Source organism: Patiria miniata, unplaced genomic scaffold (genome assembly GCF_015706575.1).
Source record: "Patiria miniata isolate m_02_andy unplaced genomic scaffold, ASM1570657v1 HiC_scaffold_4, whole genome shotgun sequence".
Lineage (NCBI taxonomy): Eukaryota > Metazoa > Echinodermata > Asteroidea > Valvatida > Asterinidae > Patiria > Patiria miniata.
The window spans coordinates 795,054-816,418 of NW_024037071.1; the positions used below are offsets into that span (position 1 = coordinate 795,054).

Below are 21,365 nucleotides of genomic sequence, written 5' to 3' on the forward strand. Positions count from 1 at the left end.
AAAAGGGGACGAACCTGTATTCACAGGAACGGAGTGCCCATCTCTCTTTCGTTAGCGATTGGGCCAGACTTGAGTCCATGAAATGCTGCTGTGGGGGGATCGCCACACCTCCTCCACAGTGAGTCTGTTACCTTCCCAGCATTGAACAATGCTGGTACCCATTTAACGCCTGGGTTGAGAGGAGTAATTGAGGTAAAGTGCCTTACTCAAGGGCACAACACGCATGGCCACGGTGGGGCTCGAACCCACAACCTCTTGATCACGAATCCTGTGCTCCACCGCTAGACCACACGTGCCCCACGACCACACGTACCTGTGAATACAGGTTCGTCCCCTTTACCTTTTTAGTAATAAAGCGCTATATATAAGCACCACAGTATTATTATTATTATAATTAATATTATTATTATGACCTGATGTGATGGGCACCGCTGATTTTACAAGTTTCGTAGATCCATTACACGTGTAGTTAATATCCTTACCAGTGACTAAATGGCCATGATGTAGCTCTAGCAGTGGCCATGTTTTGGGGCCCAAAACTGACTTATGGCAGATTCACATGACAATTAGCCCATGGACAGTACGTATATTGGTGTTCCACATCTGCTAACCTGGTTGCCAGGAAGATGTCCAGGACAAAATGCGGAGCTTTTTCCGGACAAAGTGAATGATGCTACCCTGCAACTTGTCCGGAACTCATATGAATTGAGACAGACCCTACACTACACAGAACTATAAAGCTATGAGTAAAGTTTAAAAAAATACTGGTTGATTATATGTCTATATTTCTGTTTGAAATGTACAAATTACCTGCAATTTTTTTCTTGATACTGGATTTTGTATCTCAATTCAAGTCAATTTATTGTAATGCAGTGACTCAATACAAAATGGAGTCACTCAAAGGCAGTGACACCTGGCAAAGTCGAATCAGGTTGACTCACAATGGGTTGGCGAGTTAACCAGTTCAAGTCGGATGACATGTATACACGCAAAGGTTTTGCAGTAGTCGGATCGGATGATGGATAAACACGCAATGAGCGAGGCAGAAGATATCCGTCAGCGAACCGCTCGCAGCGAGCGAGGCTGGAAATATCAGGGTTTGCTACCTGCAGATGACGGCCTGAACCTGTCTGGCATCGAGGTTTGTGAAAAACAATCCCACGCCTGGGTCCGGCGGATGTCAAAATAATCCTGGCGTGAACTGGTTAAGTCGAGTCAAGTCACATTCTTCCATGAGTCCAATTGATCTCATTAAAATTCCATCTATTGAATATATCACAATCTAAGATAGGGTTAAGCTTCGAGAATTTATAGTTTCTTGGGTTTTTGTTTGGGATTTCTTGCGTCGATATGCCAATCTGGCCTCGGCCCTCTGAATCCGTTACACTTACTGCAGTTATGTTAGGTCTGGAATGTGTTTTACTGGAGCTTCCAGGTGTGCCCCACTTGTGGACAATGTACTTTGGTGCTTTTGATAAAGAATCTTGTAAAAAAAGAAGGCTGTCATTAGTTCTGTGCATTACTTGTTTTAAGCCATTGATCATTGATCAAAAGGACCGTACATATACGGGATAGCTATGTGGCTCGGGAAAAAGTTGCTTGTAAAATCGTGGTTATTCATCTAGCACAATATGGGCAATGTGCATTTCACATCAAAACGTTAAGATATACATAATGTAGTTTTGGCGAAATAACCACACAAAATTGCGATTTAACCAACTGGTTTATCCCAACTCCATATGGATGCAAAAGTGCAATAAAATCCCATAGACACTAGTGCTAAATGCCCATACTTCAGAATTCTTTTTAAAATACTCGGAACTCTCACAGGTATTTTAGCTGCACAGTAAAATGATGATCAACATGTCATCTTTCATTTTCTTTTCATTTTTTTGGTGGGTTGACCATTGACTTTTCGAGAAATCTCACTCAAAGAAGATGACCCCTATTTTTCTCAAAGCGAAAAAGTAGCCATCTTGAAAAAGGATCCCTCCACAACATGGCAAAATAGTGCCACTTTCGAGCCCAATTGAATCCAAAATGCTCAGAATTGGAAGCCCCGAGTCCGGGCCAGAGCTTCATTTACATATCTCTTCAATTCCCCTAATTTTATGGCTCTCAGAACTCTCTAATATAGAATATTTTGAGGGTATAACTTTTATTCATGAGCTCGGCGGATTGGTTTAAGCCTATTTACCGGTGTGCACCCATATGTGTATAAATACACCATTTGTAATTGTCCAGCTAATAATACATATCTATTTTTTCCAACTTTCACTCGGGAGGTAACACACCGAGTATACAGTGTTTAAAACGTCGGTGAAGGGCAAGACCTAATTTGATTAATACATATCTACATATACATGACGAGGCTTCTCCTCGCCTGCTACGCGGGGGAGGAGAACGCTCTTTGGACAGAAGTAAACTGTTGCCTTTGGTTACGGTGAAATGTTCTGTCTTGCTTTGAGCTGGCTAATTAAATGTTAAATATCCCCTTACAAATATTAGGAAAATTGTGTTGGTAGTGTTTTTGGGTCGTCACAAAGAAAGGCCTGTATCTCTTGCATCAGGCATACAACTTTTCCTCGGATCAGCTGATTTCCTCTTTTTTTACTTCCCATGTGTGCCATTGAAAATAGAAAAACACTGTACAAAGTCTGGGAAAAATTTGAATTTCCTCTTTTTTGTGATTTCCCAGTTGCATGCCTGTTGCATGCATGGATGAATATCAGTGAAACGTTTACTGACTGTGGTCAATGCCCAGACCGAATGTTGGCTGAAGAGAAAAAAACTTATAACCTTTCCCTTTATGGGAAACATAAATACAATGACTTATCCAAAGTGACTTTTAAAAAAAAAGTCATCCTGTATAGCGGTCATGTGTACATATTCTCAAATAATATATATACGCGATATGGTAGACAAGGATAATTCCTTCAAGTTGCATCTTGACCATCCATGTTTCACTCACTCTCAGGCAGTTTCATTGTCTGTAAGTTCTTGAACAGTACCCTCATGAACAAGGTAATGTGGTAGTTTCATGTTACAGCAGTAAAATCCATGCTTTGATCATTAAATCTCCCACCAGGCCACAAGACCATCCTCCAATCAACTTGTTATCAGTACAGTGAAGCCCCATCTCATCTAAGACTTTTTAACTTCAATTCCTTTCCAAAGGAAAATTCCTTTTCATGATCAAAGCCTTGTGAAAATAAATACAAGATGAAGATTTCCCAAAAGCTTTATGGTGAAGATTTCCCAAACCTTTCAAGTTCCTACTCTATAATCCCCAATTTTCCATTCACTCGTCGAAGATGCATGAATGACAAGGGGACTGACCGATCAAATATCTCCACGAATGATAATGAGGTTCCGGCCACTCCAAGATGAGCATCGAGTTGAAGCAGGTGTCCCCTTAACCAAAGTCGCAATTGCCACACCGCTGTTCTTATTTATTCCTCTGATGAGGGCAATGACTTTCTGCGCGGGTGGATGGAAGGGCATGCGAAGCAGTCCCTGACAGATTTCCTGACGGGATGTGTACGTCATCAGTTCCTTCTGTCGATTAGTTTTACCGCGACTCTCTTGTACGAAATTTGAAGCAATATGCTTTTACTCATTGGAGTGTACGTAATCTTGCAGTCATCCCGGCTGTTGAACCCTGTGCGGTTTTTTTTTTTTTTTTACTTGTCCGCAATGTGTGGAAAAGCCATTGTTTTCCTTCCGTTTTGGGCTTTTCCGCAACTTTGCGGAAAAGCCATTGGTTTTCTTCTGATTTTTTTGTTCTTTTTCCCCCTTGTTCTTCTATCTCAAATCCCATTGACTTTGTACACGTTTCATTTTCTGGGTCACTTTTGACATTAAACAGACTTCTTTCTTGATGAAACTTTGCATAGGCTGAACCCGTGCATATTGTTCGGACGTCATGATGACGATCAACAATTCTAGTTGCTTTTGTTTATTTTCCACATGATAACAAAACAGAAAAGCCGTGTCTCGTTTGTTCCAGGACTGGTATGAGTTTGAAGCGTTGGTCTCATCAAAAGGAATGTTACTATGGCTAAAGCCAGCTGTCTTTATGCGCAAAATAAATGAAAACAGGTGTATTATTCCAAACGTGTTGTGTCACGTTGGAGTGATAGAAGGCTCCATGGCTTTTCAGAATATCTGTACAAATTTGCCTTTGTTATCAATATTCATCCGCTTGGGCTTGATACCCCTCCGTTTTACAGGCATTGAACACCGACTGTAAATTTCTCAATGTTGTTCAATCATGATGTTGAATGAATAGTCTTGACTGATTCCGAGAGCTTATAAAAGGCACTGAAATTTTGAGCCCTACCCCTTCAACAATCTTTATTACTTCTTGAAAATCTTCCTCTTGAGACCGAAACTTCAATAAAGTTTAAATCTCATGATCAAATCCAGAGTTTTACATCTCTTTTGATGTGTGTAAACGTATCTCTCTTATCATTTATTTGGAGGCTACATTAAATTTAATCATGCCCTTTTGCTGCTTGTTTTCTCTGAACGGCGATTATAATTTTTCAATAGCAAGTTTGAAGAGTCCATCACAAGTTAGATCACAGTGCGAACAGTGGTAAAATGAATGCCAACGTCATGGTTTTTGTTAGTTTGTTTGCTTGTCGTTTGGTTAGTTCCAAAGCTTATTACCTTGTAATTATGTCTGTACTGGAACGCTGCCCAGCTTCTTGTTTGCCTACTTTTTTTTGCATGATCACCTTAAACTGGTGCTCCGATTTGCATCTCATGTTAGTCATTTCCGCTTTCTGGTTATTACTTAACCAATATCATGATGTCATAATTATTTCCACACCCCATTCCCAACCGCCACACTGAGAGTGTTTAACTTGTGTAGTTTTATCATTACTGTCACATATCGCTGCTGGGCTTAAAACCACTCACCGACTCATGTCATCTACCGAAGAAAGCAGCTAACTAATGCAGCCGTTTGCAGTCGGAATCCACGCGCTTGATCCAAGCCTTTGCAAATCCCTAAACTTGACGTTTACAGTCTACCGTTTTAATTAAATATCTTGAGGGTATTATTCATGAAGTTGAAGTGAAACATTTCAAACAAAGGTCTTATCTTTGCATCTTTGAACACCTATGCTGTTTCCACCGGCCTTATAAGAATGACTTGAAGATGACATTTGAATATGCCATGCGACACTTGAGTAGCCGTGCCTTCAAGGTTCTTGGCGTTAAAAAAAAAAAAATTAAAGAGCTGCTCTCGGGTTGTTTTTTTAATGCTGTTTTCTTCGTCTTGTTATTAAATTTGAAAATGGAGGCAGCGTTATCGCAGGTCGTTGGCCATCTGGAGCCCATACATAAATGCCATCAGCATCGATTTCACAAAACTTTAACTGTTACTACTTCTGTTCAAGAAATGACGGTTGTTTCTGACGCATGTTTGAAACGTGAAGGAGTTTTGCTAACTTCCTATAAGAAATATGGCTCGTATAGGGCCTTCTATTACAAATTGAACAGCATTAAATTTTGTTTGAATTTTTTGGTCCATCTTTTGATATGTATCAATTAACTTATTATATCTGATATAATCCTGACCGCCAGTTTTTTACCGTTTAAAGGTAACTGCTGCAAATGTCAAGTTGATATTAAAGGCCTATCGAAAAAAATATCGATTTTACATAAATCATTTCAATGACATGAGGATTGGCAACATTAGAAAGTAGCATTGAATATCATTGTTATTAGGTCATTCTTTTGAAGCGATTCAAGTGTCGTAGCTGACTAACCAATCCATTGTTAGAGCGCAGAATATTTATTTACAATTGATGATGCGCTGGCCTTTGAACAAAGTACAATGTACTAGAAATGACCATTATCGTCATGCGGTACGTCGCAAGAGGGCGCTGTGACGATATCCCTGTTTGATGGAAAAGTAGCCCCCACAGTTTTTAAAGTATTCATGAACAGAGCTTAGGTCCCGGAAGTTAGAGGTCGAGTTTTGGCACAATATTTCTCTTCCACGTCAGGCGATTTTTCAGTTTCCATAAATTGAGATGCTCATAACAAAAAAAGCCTTTTTTGGAGGGTGATTCTCCTAAGAAACCAATGTACCAAAAATAAGTGCAAATTGCAGATTTGTTGAACGTTAACTTTTCTATTCAAGGTTCCGTGAGGCGCGCCACTAGTGAACTTTAAGGCTCTGTATGAAACACTATACCAATCTAAAGTCTGTTGACAGCTAGGTTGAAGTGAAGCCTACTCTTGGAAAGAGGTCGCCAAGTTGAGACATTCTGGCTGGGTCAACCACATCGCTGTTTGCCACCCTGCCATCATCAGATGTATGCCATCAGATGCATGCCATCAGCACTGATCGCCAGAGATGGAGGATTAACTGGCGACAGCGAGTGACCCTTGGTCATGCATTTAATACTGTATACCCCTCCCTCTCTTTCTCTGGACGCAGATGGTATTTGTGAAACGACAATGTGTTTCATCGCAAACGTTCCCGCGATAGATGTATGTCGACACTTACCTATTAGCCCAAATGACTGGCTTTACCATCACCGGTATCTGTTGGTCCAGGTCAAGTTGGAAGCGTGTTTAAAGCCTGCTGCGGACAATCGGGAAGCGTTTTGTGGGTCATTGCATGTGAATGACCCTTACGTAGCAGGAGAGGATGCGGTTCGGGATTGCAAAGACACCCTCCCTCCTATTATGGCTGCAGACCAGTAAACAAACTGCCATATACACCAATGATAAATGCCCCGGGCCTACTTCAGAAATTCATGAAAAATACTCACAACTCTCCAAGGTGTTCGAGACACACATCAAATTAAAGCTTATTTCATCATCTGTCATTTCATCATCTGTCATTTTCTTTTCAATTTTCGGGAGGTAAACTGATGACTTTTAGGAGAAATTTTACCCCTTAAAATAGTCCTGGAACCAGTCGCTATTTTGAAAAACGATGCCTACAGTCCGTTGCAAAATAGAGCGCTTTAAGGGCCCCAATTTCATCCAAATTACACAGAACTGCAAGCTCACAGTCCTGTGCACGGCTTCCACCCTTATTTTTTTTTTTAAAGCCCTCAAGTTCAAAAACTGAGGGCATGCAATCGTGATTTGCCCGGCGTAGGCAATTTTGGGCTTATTTACTGGTCTGCAACCATATACCCCCGTTTGACGTGGCGATGTGTATGTTTTTGGTGGGGGGTATTTTTTTTTTTGGTTGGGGCGGGTATACATCTAATTTCATCTGTCTTTTCCATCGCTGACACCGACAACAGTTCATCACTTGGAAAATAGTCAACAGAGAGATTCGCCTTTGAAGTTTACACGAATTCGAAAAGCGAGAACCTGCCCTGACGTCACAAATTAATCTTCGTTCACGTTCGCTTTGGCACCGAAAATGAACCGGCTTTAATCCCCCGCCCACTCCCCTTGCATTCCACTTAAAATTGGTGTATACGTGGGGTTTTTTTTCTTAAAAATTGTGATCTTATTTTCCGAATTAACAAATACATTTGCTTGTTTGTTTTTACAGTTTTAAAAAGTGGTTTTAAATGGCGCAATCTAGTTCAGAAATTGCGCACACTATATTCAGAACGAATTACGAGCGGCCCGCTCTTAATTCAAAAGTTGAAATTAATTAATTGATTACTTGCCATCGGCCGAATTTTTTTCGTGCGATGTCTGTCTTGAAAGCTCATAACTAATGTAATGCTAGAAATTATCAATTCAATTTGAAAATATATTTGTCAAGGTGCCACACCCAAAAAGCGCGTACATACTAACTTTAAATGAGCGGTACGTTTCTGTAGGGTTCGAACACAGCCATGGACCGGCTGTACTCGGAAAGAGAATGACGGTCCTGTTAAAGAGATGTTCAAACTCACGTGGTTGACGCGTATTCAGAATGTTCATGGAATATCACCCCCCCCCCCAAAAAAAAAAGAACGACAAGATTTAAGCGTCTAGGACGAGATGATTTCGCTTATGTAATTGACGTGAACGCATTTTATGTCCTCTATAATACATCAGTTATCATGCGTGTAAATAATTAAATTTTAGATAATGAAATTTGTTGAGAATTGGTGGTCAAAAATCTACTATACATTCTTTAATAACTTCACTACTTATGTTTAAAAGGAAGATACAACATTTACAAACATCAAAACACGAAATGATCAAATTTTCACGAAATTTCTTACTGGATTGTTAGGGAATGACATTCTAAAGCACCCTGTAAAATCGTGGCTCCTGGTGTGCTCACATTTTAAAGGAAAAATGTATTTTCCAACGCCGACCAGCATTTGAGAAAACTGATGGCTTTGTTCAAAAACTGCTCTTAATTGTTCATAATTAGTTTTGCCGCATTTTCTTTGCAATTGATTCTACACCTGTGAAGGGGTAGAAGCTTGCCGGTCTGATTCTTTGACCTCACAATTTCCCAAGTCGACAAAATGCAGTTTCATCTTAAGTGGGGTCAGGGAACAAGACTACAAGAATATGATGCTTTTCTTGGTTTTTCCAGCATCTTCAAGCTCAAAACGTGAAACACGTCAGTTTAACAATATTTGTTGTACATTCTGCTCCCCCAAATCCATTTACTACTGAAAATTGTAGCAAGGGCAATTGTTGTACATTCCCTTAAAAAAAACACGATTTTTTTGTGGCATCCGCACAATTCACTTGTTTAATGAACATCGAACTTCTTAATTCAAATGTGGTTTGTCGAACAGTTTGGTTCTTCCTAGGTAAATTCGAAATGATCCACACATCTTTAATCGGCCTTGCCTTGTGGATTCTTGGAGCCAGAGGATGTGTTCGTCTCGACTGTTTCGTACAGAATCGAACGCGTCTTGTACTTTATTCGCAGCTAGGGCAGCCCAGGTGTGCTCATTTCCAAGCCTTATCAATTTCGACTGTACTCTTGTACTTTTTTTGGTCCACGTTTTTGAGCAATATTATCCATTGATCGATAGACATGGAGTATATGCACGTTCGCCGATGTGTAATTCATGCCAGAAAAGAAGAGTTTTTTTTCCCGCCAGACAACCGACCGGAAGTGGGATGTTTTGGAAAGAACATGAGCCTGGGTCTCACTCTCCGTAGCACCTGCCCACTCGTCTCGAGGGTTGGAATTGTCAGATTTCAGTAACCGTCGGCTCCCCATTTTCAAACCCTTGAGCGCATTCGAAATATCCGTTTGGTGAGCACTTGACACAGCTACCGTGCAAATGCCTGCATTTTTGTCAACTCGCTGCCAGCTTTGATGCTCACAGTCACCTTTATGAGTTGTTTTCCCCCCTTCTTTTCTGGCATTGAGAATACCACTGTATTAACACTTACTCCCTAGCATTGTTTACTAAGAACCATACCCCTCCTGAAATATATTGGCCCATGACCATATGGGAAACTGCGCACACATTTATTTCTGACTTTGATTCTGGAGGTGTGCCAACCCAATGTAAAAGACTGTCAGTTAAGACGGATAGTGCCACTCAATGCGTGTGAATATATTTTTTTAGTGCGTGTGAAAATATTTTTTTTTGTACAGCGGCCGCCACTTATTATGTGGCGGCCGCCACTTATTATATATTATATTCACACTCTTTGAGTGGCACTATCCGTCTTCCGTAGTACTGTACCCATCCTGACAGATTGTAACAAAACATGCCGTTGGGGTTGATGGGTTGAAATTCATGTTAGAATTAATTGGAATTAAAATGGAGGGGGGGGGGGGTTAGTACATATATTAGATTCCTAACATTTGATGCGTATCCTTGGAGTAAGTTAATTGTGTACAAATATTTCAGCAGCACCCATGATTTACCATAACATATTTTGAAATAATACTCGTTTACTTTGCATGTCGATCATTTTTTGTTCTGTCGGTCGCAGATTAACTTTTGAAAATTACACTTTTCCAAATAACATTAGCTGTCCACGAGCAGCGCATTATTCTTGGCATGGGCGACGTGCCAAAAGGACAACAAAGGCAACAAGCTGAAACGGCGCGCAGCCGAAGTTGTCCCAGGTGCAAAATAACAATACAATTGAAACAATGCATTTTGGAATGCGAGCCTGGTGGGAAATTCCATCCCGTTGGAACTGGTATTCGTCATGAATAAATGAAGGCATTTATCATGGTTACCAGTTCAATCCAAGCTATGTGACATGTGGTTGTTGCGTAATCATTAAGCGGACGTTCTTCACTTTTGAAACTAATAACGAGTTGAAGTGTGAGAAACAATTTTGCGTGTGGGTAACCACTACAGCTTTTTGGTGACAATTTGGAGAAGAGGTGTGAACCACTTGCAACCAAACAACGTGTCCAACTCGTCAAACTTCAGGCTTGTTTAATTGTAAAGAACTACAAGTTCGTTCATGCAGTGGAGGAATTCATAGAAGGACATGTGATTTATGGAAGGACATGAGACTGATTGTTATCAAGATACATGCAGTTGTCTCGCCTCTAATGCGTTTATACATCGCTATAAACACAACAACATGTGGAGTACAGTGAAGTAACGAAAGGCAGTAGCTTAATTAACTTCAGATGTTTGAAAAAAAGGAAGTGTGATGCCCAAATCTCGGACACTGCGAACCCATAATGAAATGACTGTCAGTAATCACCGAGAAGCAGATTGGATTATTTATTATTACGGTCAGCCAACCTATACCTGTAATTATTTTGCTGGAAGTTGACAAGGGGACTTGGCAGACTCATCAGCTAATTGGATCAACAAACGTGGAACTTCTTGCAAGAAAAGTACAGGATTTGGGTAAGCTTATACATTTTGTTGTACTTTTGTTGTATATATTTCTTGATGAAAATATTGTATTCCACTTGCAAAGTTTGCGTGAGAGTCGTGAAATGGAAAGAATGTAGTATCCTGACGCCACTTGGGTGTGTACAAAGTGTATGGAGTGTTGAGTGCATTTTCAAAGTATTTTTGTAACAAAATTGAAAATGTTTCTCACTCCTAGATTCGTGACTTTTCAACAATTTTGCAATGACTGACCTTCATTGAGAATATATATGATGGAAATAAAATGGCGTCAGGATGCAACATTCTTTCCCGTGGAAATTTTTGAAGTAGTTTTCAACAACAAAAAAGAACCAACTCGGTACAAACGGTAAAAGTTCCCCGATATTGGCATATCTTATAATGAGGTTAATTATTCATTCACGTTGCCTCTCAAATTCCTAGTCTGGTTCCGGTTCCCAGACCAAAAGATTCTGACTATTTCTGAACAGTGCGAGCGACATTGAAGGGCGGGGGAGTCGTTGCGACGAAATTACGCATTGTGTATACGGCCTGTCCTTGTAAACTGTTGAATGGGATGGTGCCAGACTATTTGTGCATTTGGAGCCTCACTTTCATTTTTTTTCAAATATGGCTTAAAACGTTAGGGTATGTTCAGTGACAAATTTTAAATTATTCATCCGAGCACACTGGTATTAATGTGTAATTAACTTTTAGGTTAAATTTGAAGATTTTACCTCGCTTTCAATTCAACATGGCCAACACGTGAATAAGGCCCATTGCAGGTCGAATCAAAATACAAGAAGTTTAGTTACTCGTCCTCGAAGCCGCCTCCCCCGCGAAGCGGACGATGCGAATTAAGCTTTGATGTACCAACAAATAAGGTATTGCATCAGATTGCAAATGTGCCTCGCCGCTGCGTTGCTAATGGATGGACGCTAATCGTCTGTTAAAGCAATGAATAAAAGTTCCGCATCTTCAATTTGCATCAGTCATGAGAGGGCTACAAGTAGTCCTCTACATAAACTTGTACTACATCATGTACATGTACATGAACATGTACTTGGAAAAGTAGGCCAGAGATCTATAATGAGCGAGACGACTATTTCCGGCAAGTAATCTTTGTCTCGTCTCAGTGACTCTTACCTGAATGCATGTTTCAGCCGGCTTTCACATTCATGCAAGACTGTGCCCGGGACTTATTTCTTCCGTTCCAGTACTGTCAAGACGGCAGCCCGTTAATGCCAATGAAATGTGTGACAGCATGTTGAGAATGAAGATTCACCCTTCACCGTAGACTTTGGGGGTTTTTTCATGCAGGGAGTGGATTTTTTTGCTTCTTGGCAAGATATGGACTGTGATATGGAACTGTCTATGTGGACAGATCTAGATCGTGACAATTTCATCTTTCCTTTTGTATGGAGATATTGAATTATTTTTCAAATTTCTCATTAAGGTTTTTGGCCTACTGGAAATCGTTGACATTATTGGATTGTCACGTTCTTGACGTCGACCAACTCTAATTTGATGTTTAAGAGGTATAGCACTCTCAGAAAATGTTAAACTGTTGCGGAGTAATAGGCTGCAATTTTTGGGTCTCACTTCAGAATATTAGAGACACTTACTCTTACGTTAAAGCACGTAAGGCCGATTCTGATCATAAAAACAACATTACGAAGTCATTTTCTGTTAAAGTGGTCCCACAAAGCGCATTTAAAGGGTACTTGGTGACCATTTTTTACCTGTTAAGACGAATTCCAAAAATATTGGCTATACTTTCTAAAATAAACAAAAAGTTAGTTATGCACACAAACAAACGTGTTCTCAATGTCTACAACTCACATGCATTGCTGTTTTATTAAACATAATGTGACTGTAAGATAAAATGTCCACATCACTGTTTTATTTTTACATAATACATCTATCACACTGTATATGCAGACTCTCATTGTTTTGTCAATCATCCTTAAAATACTCGTAACGGTGCCATTTATGCATATGTTCCAGTTCTCCTCATCAGAATAATATAGTACCAGTAAACCCTTGTCAATTAAATAACCAGAAAAGCAAAAATGCAAATATCAATTGCAACAAAATGTAATTCTCTACTAGGATGTTTGCAGCTATGAGGCCCAACAAGGATGCGCCACAATTCCAGCAAAATCATACCAAGTGAAAAACAAAGGCGTGTAACAATATCGAGCATTCGAACACATCATTGGTGAATTTGTGTCATGAATGCCTGCATTTTGCGGTTATGACAATGACTATACCTTTGCAGTTCTTATACCTTTATTGTTGTGCAAAAACCAATGTCACCAGTGGCACTATAATACTTAAATGAAATCGCTTTGCTTCTTTTGTATATCTACACACGTATTTATTGAAGACATTTACTCTTTAAAGTGTTCAGTGTTTAGGCTGCCTTCGAAACACCATAGCTCTATGGAAAAACACAAACTAAATGTTTTTGAAAGATTGCTAAACAAAAAAGAACTATGCCTCTATTTTTTTTTTTTTACAAATTAAATATATTTCAGTGATGACTTTATTTAGCTGACTGCTGATTGGCTGTTACAGAGATTTTTCATCAATCCATCATCAATTAACAGACATCAGATCATGCGTTAAATAGTTAACATTTTTTATATCTTCTTCGCACACTCGTCTCAAACTGATAAGATTTAATAACAAACAAAAAAAACCGATCGTTTAACCCACTCTTGGATATTACATCCAAACTCACATAATCATGAACATTACATCTTCAATTTACATAAATACATATTTATTGAAAGTACACCGATAATGTGAGATTATGTACACGACTAATTTCCACACAAATAACAGCGTAATTTACAAATGACATCTCTTCAGTTGCTCGATTAATTTTAACGTTAATCTCATTAAGCAAGTGTTGTGTATAAAAATATAAATAAATAGATAAATAAATAGCTGTCATGTTCATTGTTTATGTACATAAATTGTACAGTATCTGCATGTGATCCCTGCACAACAGCGTCGGGCCTGAACGATTTACCCTTCGATATCGGTTGTAGAGAAATATTAGTTTCGCAAGGATGAATGTTTTCGTCCTGCAAAAGATGCAGGCTGGGAGTTTTCTTCTTCATAGTTTGGACTGCAGATTCAAAGTGTCCTAAGCACTGGCCCCATTATTGGGATTATTTAGATGAGAAATTGCTGTCTTTAAATCAGATGGGTTATGGGTGACAATTCCCTGCTCTGTTTTGTGATATACCCCAAACGGTGACACCCCATAGCAAATCCACTACCCCCAACGGATCCACTGTTCGCTACATTCTGATCCCACATCAATCATATCCACATCCTTCTCCCTCCTACTCGGTCTCCAATTTCATGTTCATCTCGTCCCACCAGCTGGCCCATTCACATCCAGTTCATTTACCGCACACAACCACACGTACTCACATTCTCATCCTTCCTAAGACATGCCTTTGCACTCGTCCCAAGCGGCCATCCATCACATTCCGTCTTCGCTTCAGGCATCTCCTGTATAAACACATATTGCACCATTCCTTTTCTCCTCCTCCTCCTCCTTTATGAGCTAGTTTCTCACCTTCAACCTCCATGCTCCGGCTCTGTCTCACACCCCGCAATCTCAGCTGATCCCAATTTCCTGGGAGCTTCAAAGCACAAAAATCTGATGTGCATGTATGAGGAGCATTTCTTTTAGGCAAAAACACCTGATGTGTTAGCGAGTGATTGGTTCTCACCTGCTTAAACGCATAACTTCATTTGCTGCCCAAACTTTTCTTAGGAGCGCAATGCCATTCGGGCATGTGTGTGTCACCCCTCAACAATATTCTCAGGTACGGTCATGCCAAACAGGTTGCCATCAATGATAAATACATGGGAAGGGACGAGGTCAAAACCGACTCTTTTTGTCAACTTACTACAAGACTTTCCTATGCTGTGTGATAATGTGCCAATCGCACTTTCAACAGTTCACTATATATTCTTTCAATTAATTAAGCCCCTTTTCAAAGTTGGTGTATACGTGCTTTTTGGGTGTGGCACCTTGAAAATTAGATTTTCAAATCGAATTGATAATTTTTAAGCATTACATTAATTTGAGCTTTGCAATGAGACATCGCACGAAAAAAATTGGCCCACGACAAATAATCAATTAATTAATTTCAACTTTTGAATTAAGAGCGGTACCATAAATTAAAACCACTTTTTAAAACTGTAAACAGGCCTGCAAAAAAACAAACCAGGACATTGATTTGTTACAGGACATTATATTCCTTTAAATTTCGTTCGGAAAAGAAAATCGAAATTTTGAAAAAGCACTTATATACCAACTTTATTAATGTAATCATAACAACGAAGACCCAAACATTATAATAGGTGGTACACTGAACGACATTTTTGTCTTATTGTGTGCATATTAACACTTTTATGCAAAAATAATTAAGAGTACACTTATTCTTGAAACACAAAGAGACTAGAAATACATAAAGTGCCCCGATAAATCTATAACATCTCACATAACGAAGAATGTTATACTCGTAGCATTTTAGTATAGGGCCTGCTCTGGGTGTAATTGTTATTGACGTGGTTTATTAAACTAATCTCTGAAAACAAAGGAGCTAACTGATCACCGCGTGTGTAGAAGAGTACGTTAAACTGAATTTTGGCGATGTTAAAATTGAGACCCACACAAAGAGTAACTCAGCGGTAAAGAAATTCATTCTGTTACCAGACATCACAGGGGTGGATCAAGGAATTCTTGCAGAGGGGGTTTCAGGCCGGTTAGATATTTTACGTACGATTGTTGCTAACAGGCGGACTTATAGGTTATTATTGTTTTTATAAATGATATGATTTGTGTTTGTGTCAGAGCGGGGGAGGGGGGGGGGAGGTTTCGACCGCCAAATAACATCCCCCTCCTCTAGATCTGCGGCTACATCAATATCTAAGAAATGTACGTGGAAGTGTTAAAATTAAAAAAAAATTATCAATTCTCCGTCAATTCCCCTTGACTTGTGATGATGCACACGCCTTCCCCAATACGAAGGAAACGCTATACTGCGGCATATGACACTTGCCCTGATATCAATATCCTCGCACCATTTGAAAGCCTCGGATGGCATTCGATATAGCCGAGCCCTGCTGGACAAATAACTCCCTTTACTACTCCCCGGGCACGTCTATCAAATCTCGGGGAGATTCCGTGATCACATCACACTCCATGGTGTGGTGTTCCCCCTTCACAAAGCGAGTGCTTATGGATCGGGGCTCAAGAGGCAGGCATGTCACCCGAACACCGAGGGGGTTGTCACGAGCTCCAGGGTGGCAAAAAACGCCCTCTGATCCGCTCAATCTGAACGCCACAGCGGCACAGTGCCAGAAAGAGCGATAGCAGCACGCTCGACTAAAGACTAGGTGTTACGAGCTTTGCCTTTTAGGCGTAACCAACTATAGCACAAAGGAGGAAAAAAGGATTACAGCCTATAACTCCATCATTTGGGCTTCAGTGCAGCCCAGAGCGCGGCCGGAGCAGCAAGCAGACAAGGCCCGAGGCCGAGAAATACTGACATTAGCATGCATGCTTGCCTACATACTACGGATCCAGTGGTAGCGTTTGTCACGTAGGCCTACATGGGGCTGCATTGTCATAATTATAATAATCGCTAAGATCAGATGATTGTTTTTTAATTATAAGATGTAATTACCTCCCCTCCCCTAAATTGATGGCCGTCTTGAATAGGCTCGAGCTTGCTACGGACCTGCCGCGTGCATGCTGTAGAACTATGGGTAATTATATAGCCTGTCTTCAAGTAAATGCACAACCAAATGTTCACGTACAGCCGCTTGTTTCAGTTTGAATATTATTCGACAGTGTTTATGAAAAACAGATGTGGTGGTATATTGAATATTACAGGATGTGAATTATCATTAATCCCAAATGGAGATTGCATGTTCCCATAGGACCGGCTTTTCAGTCTAAAGTTTCTGTCGAGTATATCGACCGCGCATGAGTTCATGGCCGAGTCCAAAATATATATTTGTTTAAACCACATACCGTGATTTCAGTATAATATAAATAACTTTACAAATTTAGAGCTATCTGTAATTAATATTTACAATATTTACACACTGCCCTTGTGTATCTATAAACCTACGGTTTTGTATGATCAAGCTGCATTTCTTGAAACATTCAGTATTTGCACTCTGTCCTTTAACCGCACTCTGGTGATAAGCTGCTCGGTAGATGCAAGAGGATTTAGCTCTTTCACTGCTTAGGCTACTGATGTCCTATCCCTGAGGTGTGGCTACTATATATAGAAAGTTAGGGGGAAAGTCTGGGCTGACATGTCTAACGTGCGCAATAGAAAGATGCATAGCTAGCGGACAGGTCAACTAATTCTCTGTCGAATATCGGGATTATCGTAATCTATCAAAGGTGGTAACAGAAAGTATAGATCCTCAGATTAGTCCCCCATTTTGGATACGCAGACGAACAGTCCCTTTTGGCCGTTTGTATCCAGGCAGGCTTTTGAATTTGAAATACTTACAATCTTCAACATCATCGTGCACTGCATAATTAATAATCCTACCTCTTCATGGTAGTTGGATACAGGTGCTACGATGCCTTAAGCCTAATTCATTTTGATAAAGGTGACTGTCGAGATGTCGTATTTAAAGTACACAATCGCTAGGCGAGACTTTATATAGCTTAGTTCAATAGAAAGCTGCTGATAATCTTGCTCTAATCAACGTCGATGGGCTAAAGGTTGACTGTAAATTAATCAATCCCCCCAGAAATATAACACATTCTTAACAGTTAACTGCCGTAGTTACGTGGTGAAGTTTAAAGGCAATGGGCGTCATACTCATTAGCAAAAGGTAGATCACTGAGAATGTTCTGTACGCGGCGATGAGTGCATGAACCCACTTGCTATTAAGGTTGCGCAGATACAACTTAAAAGTGCTAATTCTGGTGAAATTTAATAAGCTATTAATTTAATGAAACGATACTAGAAAAAAATACAGGTTTAAGAGCCGAACGTATGCTTAGGAGTTTGTGTATTTACATATCGAGAAGCTTGTGCACAGCTTGTGCTGAGTAGCTCAAGCATTTGAAAGGCGTACCTAACATAGATTAAAGGCCATATAAGTTCTACCACGGAATAGATTAAATGAACCCCATTTTTAAGAAGTACATCTGTATCGGGCATTTTGTCTTTGAAAGATGTTGAAATTGATGCAGAGTTGTCAGATAGAACTCGTAACAGTGCCTTTCGCCGCTTGAGCTTTGTTTAAAATAGTGTTTCGGTAAAACACCCACGAAAAAAACTTAAAGTAAATATCAACTTTTACTTACACTGTAGACGTCTAGCTAGCAAACTCATGGTAACTTATACATAATATTTATTTTCATAGCCGGTGCATGTTAACATATTTCCTGTGATGCACATAGAAACAAAACATATAGTCCACGGGCCGAACGTGACATTATGACATGTAGATGCTGCCACATATTTATATACCACAATGTCGTACTGGAATGTATCATGTCTTCCCTCCTCCCCCAAAGGTCCCCGACTTGCCTGCACCTGTCATTCTCCAAGGCAGGTGGAGTGGCCCCTAGCCCTAGCAACCTCTTCAGACTTTGTTCTCTACGATTTCGTCCGCCAACTCGTCCGGACATGAGAGCTTCACTTCCAATTGGTACGTTTCGCATGTGGCACCCGGCGAACCGTTGCAACTTGTACCAGCGGAGCCTCCGGTGCGTGTCGTCACATACTCATAGCGAGTCTGACCATTAGTGGGTCTATCTGCCGTGTGTGAGTTTTCGTTGAGGTCCGTTGTACGGCCGAAGCTCTTGCTGTGGCGACTCTTCAGGCTGGCGTTCTTGAACCAGCAGTGGAACGAGGCCTTCAGATTGCTGCGAAAGTTCTTGTTGAGGAAGGCAAAGGCGACCGGGTTGATGCAGACGCTGCACATGGCGAACCAGTGGAGTGACAAGTAGAGAATGGAGCTCTTCTTGTCGGGCCAGAAGTTGCTCACTAACAAGTAGACGTTGATCGGACACCAGCACAAGGCAAACACAGCCACAACCAGCACAAGCATTCGTGTGGTGCGGTGCTTCGTCTGGTTGTTGGCAGCTCGCTGTTGGGCAATCACATCACCAATGGAGGCCTGAGCCCATAGCTTCATGCCAATATGGAGGTAGGCTCCCGAGGTCAAGGCAAGTGGAACCACACATTGATAAATGAACGTGGCCAGCGTGAAGTACTTGGTAAAGTTGTGGTCCTCGCCAGGGTAGTTGGCTAAACACAGAACATGATCTTTGTTCGACGGGCGCTCCTGGAGTTCACGGTAGATTGCAAATGGGATGGACAGTGACATTGCCAACACCCAAATCAACACGGCTATGGCTATGGCCGTTCTCATTGTGATTCGTGGCCGAAGCGGATGGATGATGACACTGTGGCGGTCCAGTGCAATGGCCGTCAGCATAAAAGTTGACACATAGACAGACGACATGCCCATATAGTCGGCCAGGTGACACATGAGGAAGCCAAAAGGCCAGTTTCCGGCAAGCTGGTTGTATGCAATGAACGGGATGTTCAGGATAGTCATAAGCATATCTGAGAGCGCCTGATTGGCCAGGAAAAAGTTTGTCACACTGCGCATGCGTTTGTTGCGCACAACAACGAGGCAAACGAGTGAATTGCCCAGTAGGGACATTATGGCAATGATTGTGTACAGTGTAATAAAAACAGCTCGGGCGGGGATGCTATGCGGATTAAGAAAGTCCATGCTTCCCTCGTCATCTTTAGCCCCGTCCTCGATAATGTTGTTCACGAAGCTACCCAGACTGATATCAGATGAGCTCTCAGAATACTGCTCCAAGTTGTCTGCCACCGTGTAGTTCGTGTAACCCTCCTCGACGTCTGCGTCTCGCTCAGGGGAGCCTACGTTCTCAAACATCTCCAAGAGTACGTGGTATGGCCGGATTCCGTGGCCAGTCGTATCTCGAGCTGTTGTTAATCCATGTAGCCGGACAGCCATGATTCAAATCAGATCCTTCAGCTACAGACCTAGATTCTGCAAAAAAATGAATAAAGTACGTCAATTTTACTATGATGGCATTGAAGTCGTTACCATTAAAAGATTGAAGGCGAAAGCATAATGTGGAGCAACACATAGAAATATATAACGACGTAACTGTGACAGCGTCCATAGATTGGCCGGGATGATAAGAATTTTAGCTTTTGATAGCTTAAAATGTGTCTATAAATATCATTCCTCGCTTTGAATGTAGAAAACAGAGACCACAAAAGAAGAACGTTTGGTATTCTTTTCTGTCATGCCAAAAGAAACACAAAATTGTGCAATACACGATTGTGCAACACACGATTGTGCAACACACGATTGTGCAACACAAGATAATGCCGTTTCGACCGGGAGAGGGCGCTGTAGGGGTATGTCCAAGCCACTGGCTCCAACACGTTCACTATAATTATTGCGGGGCAGTGTGAAAGCAGCGGCAGACATTAGCGCAATGACCTTCACAGGAACGGAGATGAAACAGCTAGCCTCGGCTCCCCCCACTTGTTTGTTCCAATCTCGGCAAGCACTCCGGTCGATATAACGGGGTTCACCTCCGTCTTCGCGCGCAAGTGGATTCTCGCAGCTGTTTTTCCACACAAGTGTTATTTGCCTACAAAATCCGAAGAACGACTGTCACATTTTCTTCACGCCCGATGCACTTATCGGCTCTTTTGCAGACGGATGGCCTCGAGGCCTGGCCCGGGAGTAAATTTCGAACGGCGGGGGAAAACGTTAATCATCAAACTTGAAACTTGTTTAAAACCAAACGATTTTGGTTGCTGAGTATCTGCTGCTGGTATGGTGTGTCAATTCGGGCTCAGTAGCATGCCCATTTGAACAACACATAATCTTGTCAAATCGCCCGTTAGCAGTTAAACATTTCGAGGATGTAGTTTTCTTTCGTAATAAAACGACATTTTTCAACAGTTATGATTATTCACGTTGCCGTGCTCGTGCTTAAGCCCGTGCTGTTAATATCGCGGTTCCTCCCTAATTAACTACTTTTGTGTGACGTCACACTATTGTTAAAAGTGTAGATTATTTCCCACGAATCTTCAGTTACTGTAGATACGTAACGAATCCATAGTTCACTGTATAACGAATCTACAGTTTACTGTAGATTCGAATCTACAGTTTACTGTAGATTCGTAACGAGTCTACAGTTAACTGTGGACTCTTCTGGACACTAGAAGATTTGAAGGTTTTTTGTGTCAAGAAAAACCCAGAACTGTCGCAATCAGACATGGCTTACTAAGTTGACTTGCTTTTTGCAGTGACATATGAACCCAACTCTATACTGACGCCTTTCATTCGTTGTACACTGACTAAATGTGTACGCATGAGTAATTTTACGAATCTACACATAATTACTCAAAACACAGAGAGTTAGGTGATGCATGGGACTCATTTGAATCCTTTGTTGTTTTGAGGGGAAAAAAATAGTTGAAGTCGGAGAATAGACTCGGAACTGTAGATTCGTGCAAGAACAGA

At 40.9% G+C, this 21,365-nt stretch overlaps 1 protein-coding gene across 1 annotated transcript; it reads right to left on the bottom strand.

Annotated features, from left to right (window-relative positions):
• Nucleotides 1-18,356: 18,356 nt before the first annotated feature.
• Nucleotides 18,357-20,879, bottom strand: LOC119740070 (probable G-protein coupled receptor 83). Its single transcript, XM_038215271.1, has one exon. It carries the CDS (start codon nucleotides 19,830-19,832, stop codon nucleotides 18,420-18,422), a length of 1,413 nt encoding a protein of 470 aa, XP_038071199.1. The 5' UTR covers nucleotides 19,833-20,879; the 3' UTR covers nucleotides 18,357-18,419.
• Nucleotides 20,880-21,365: the final 486 nt, after the last annotated feature.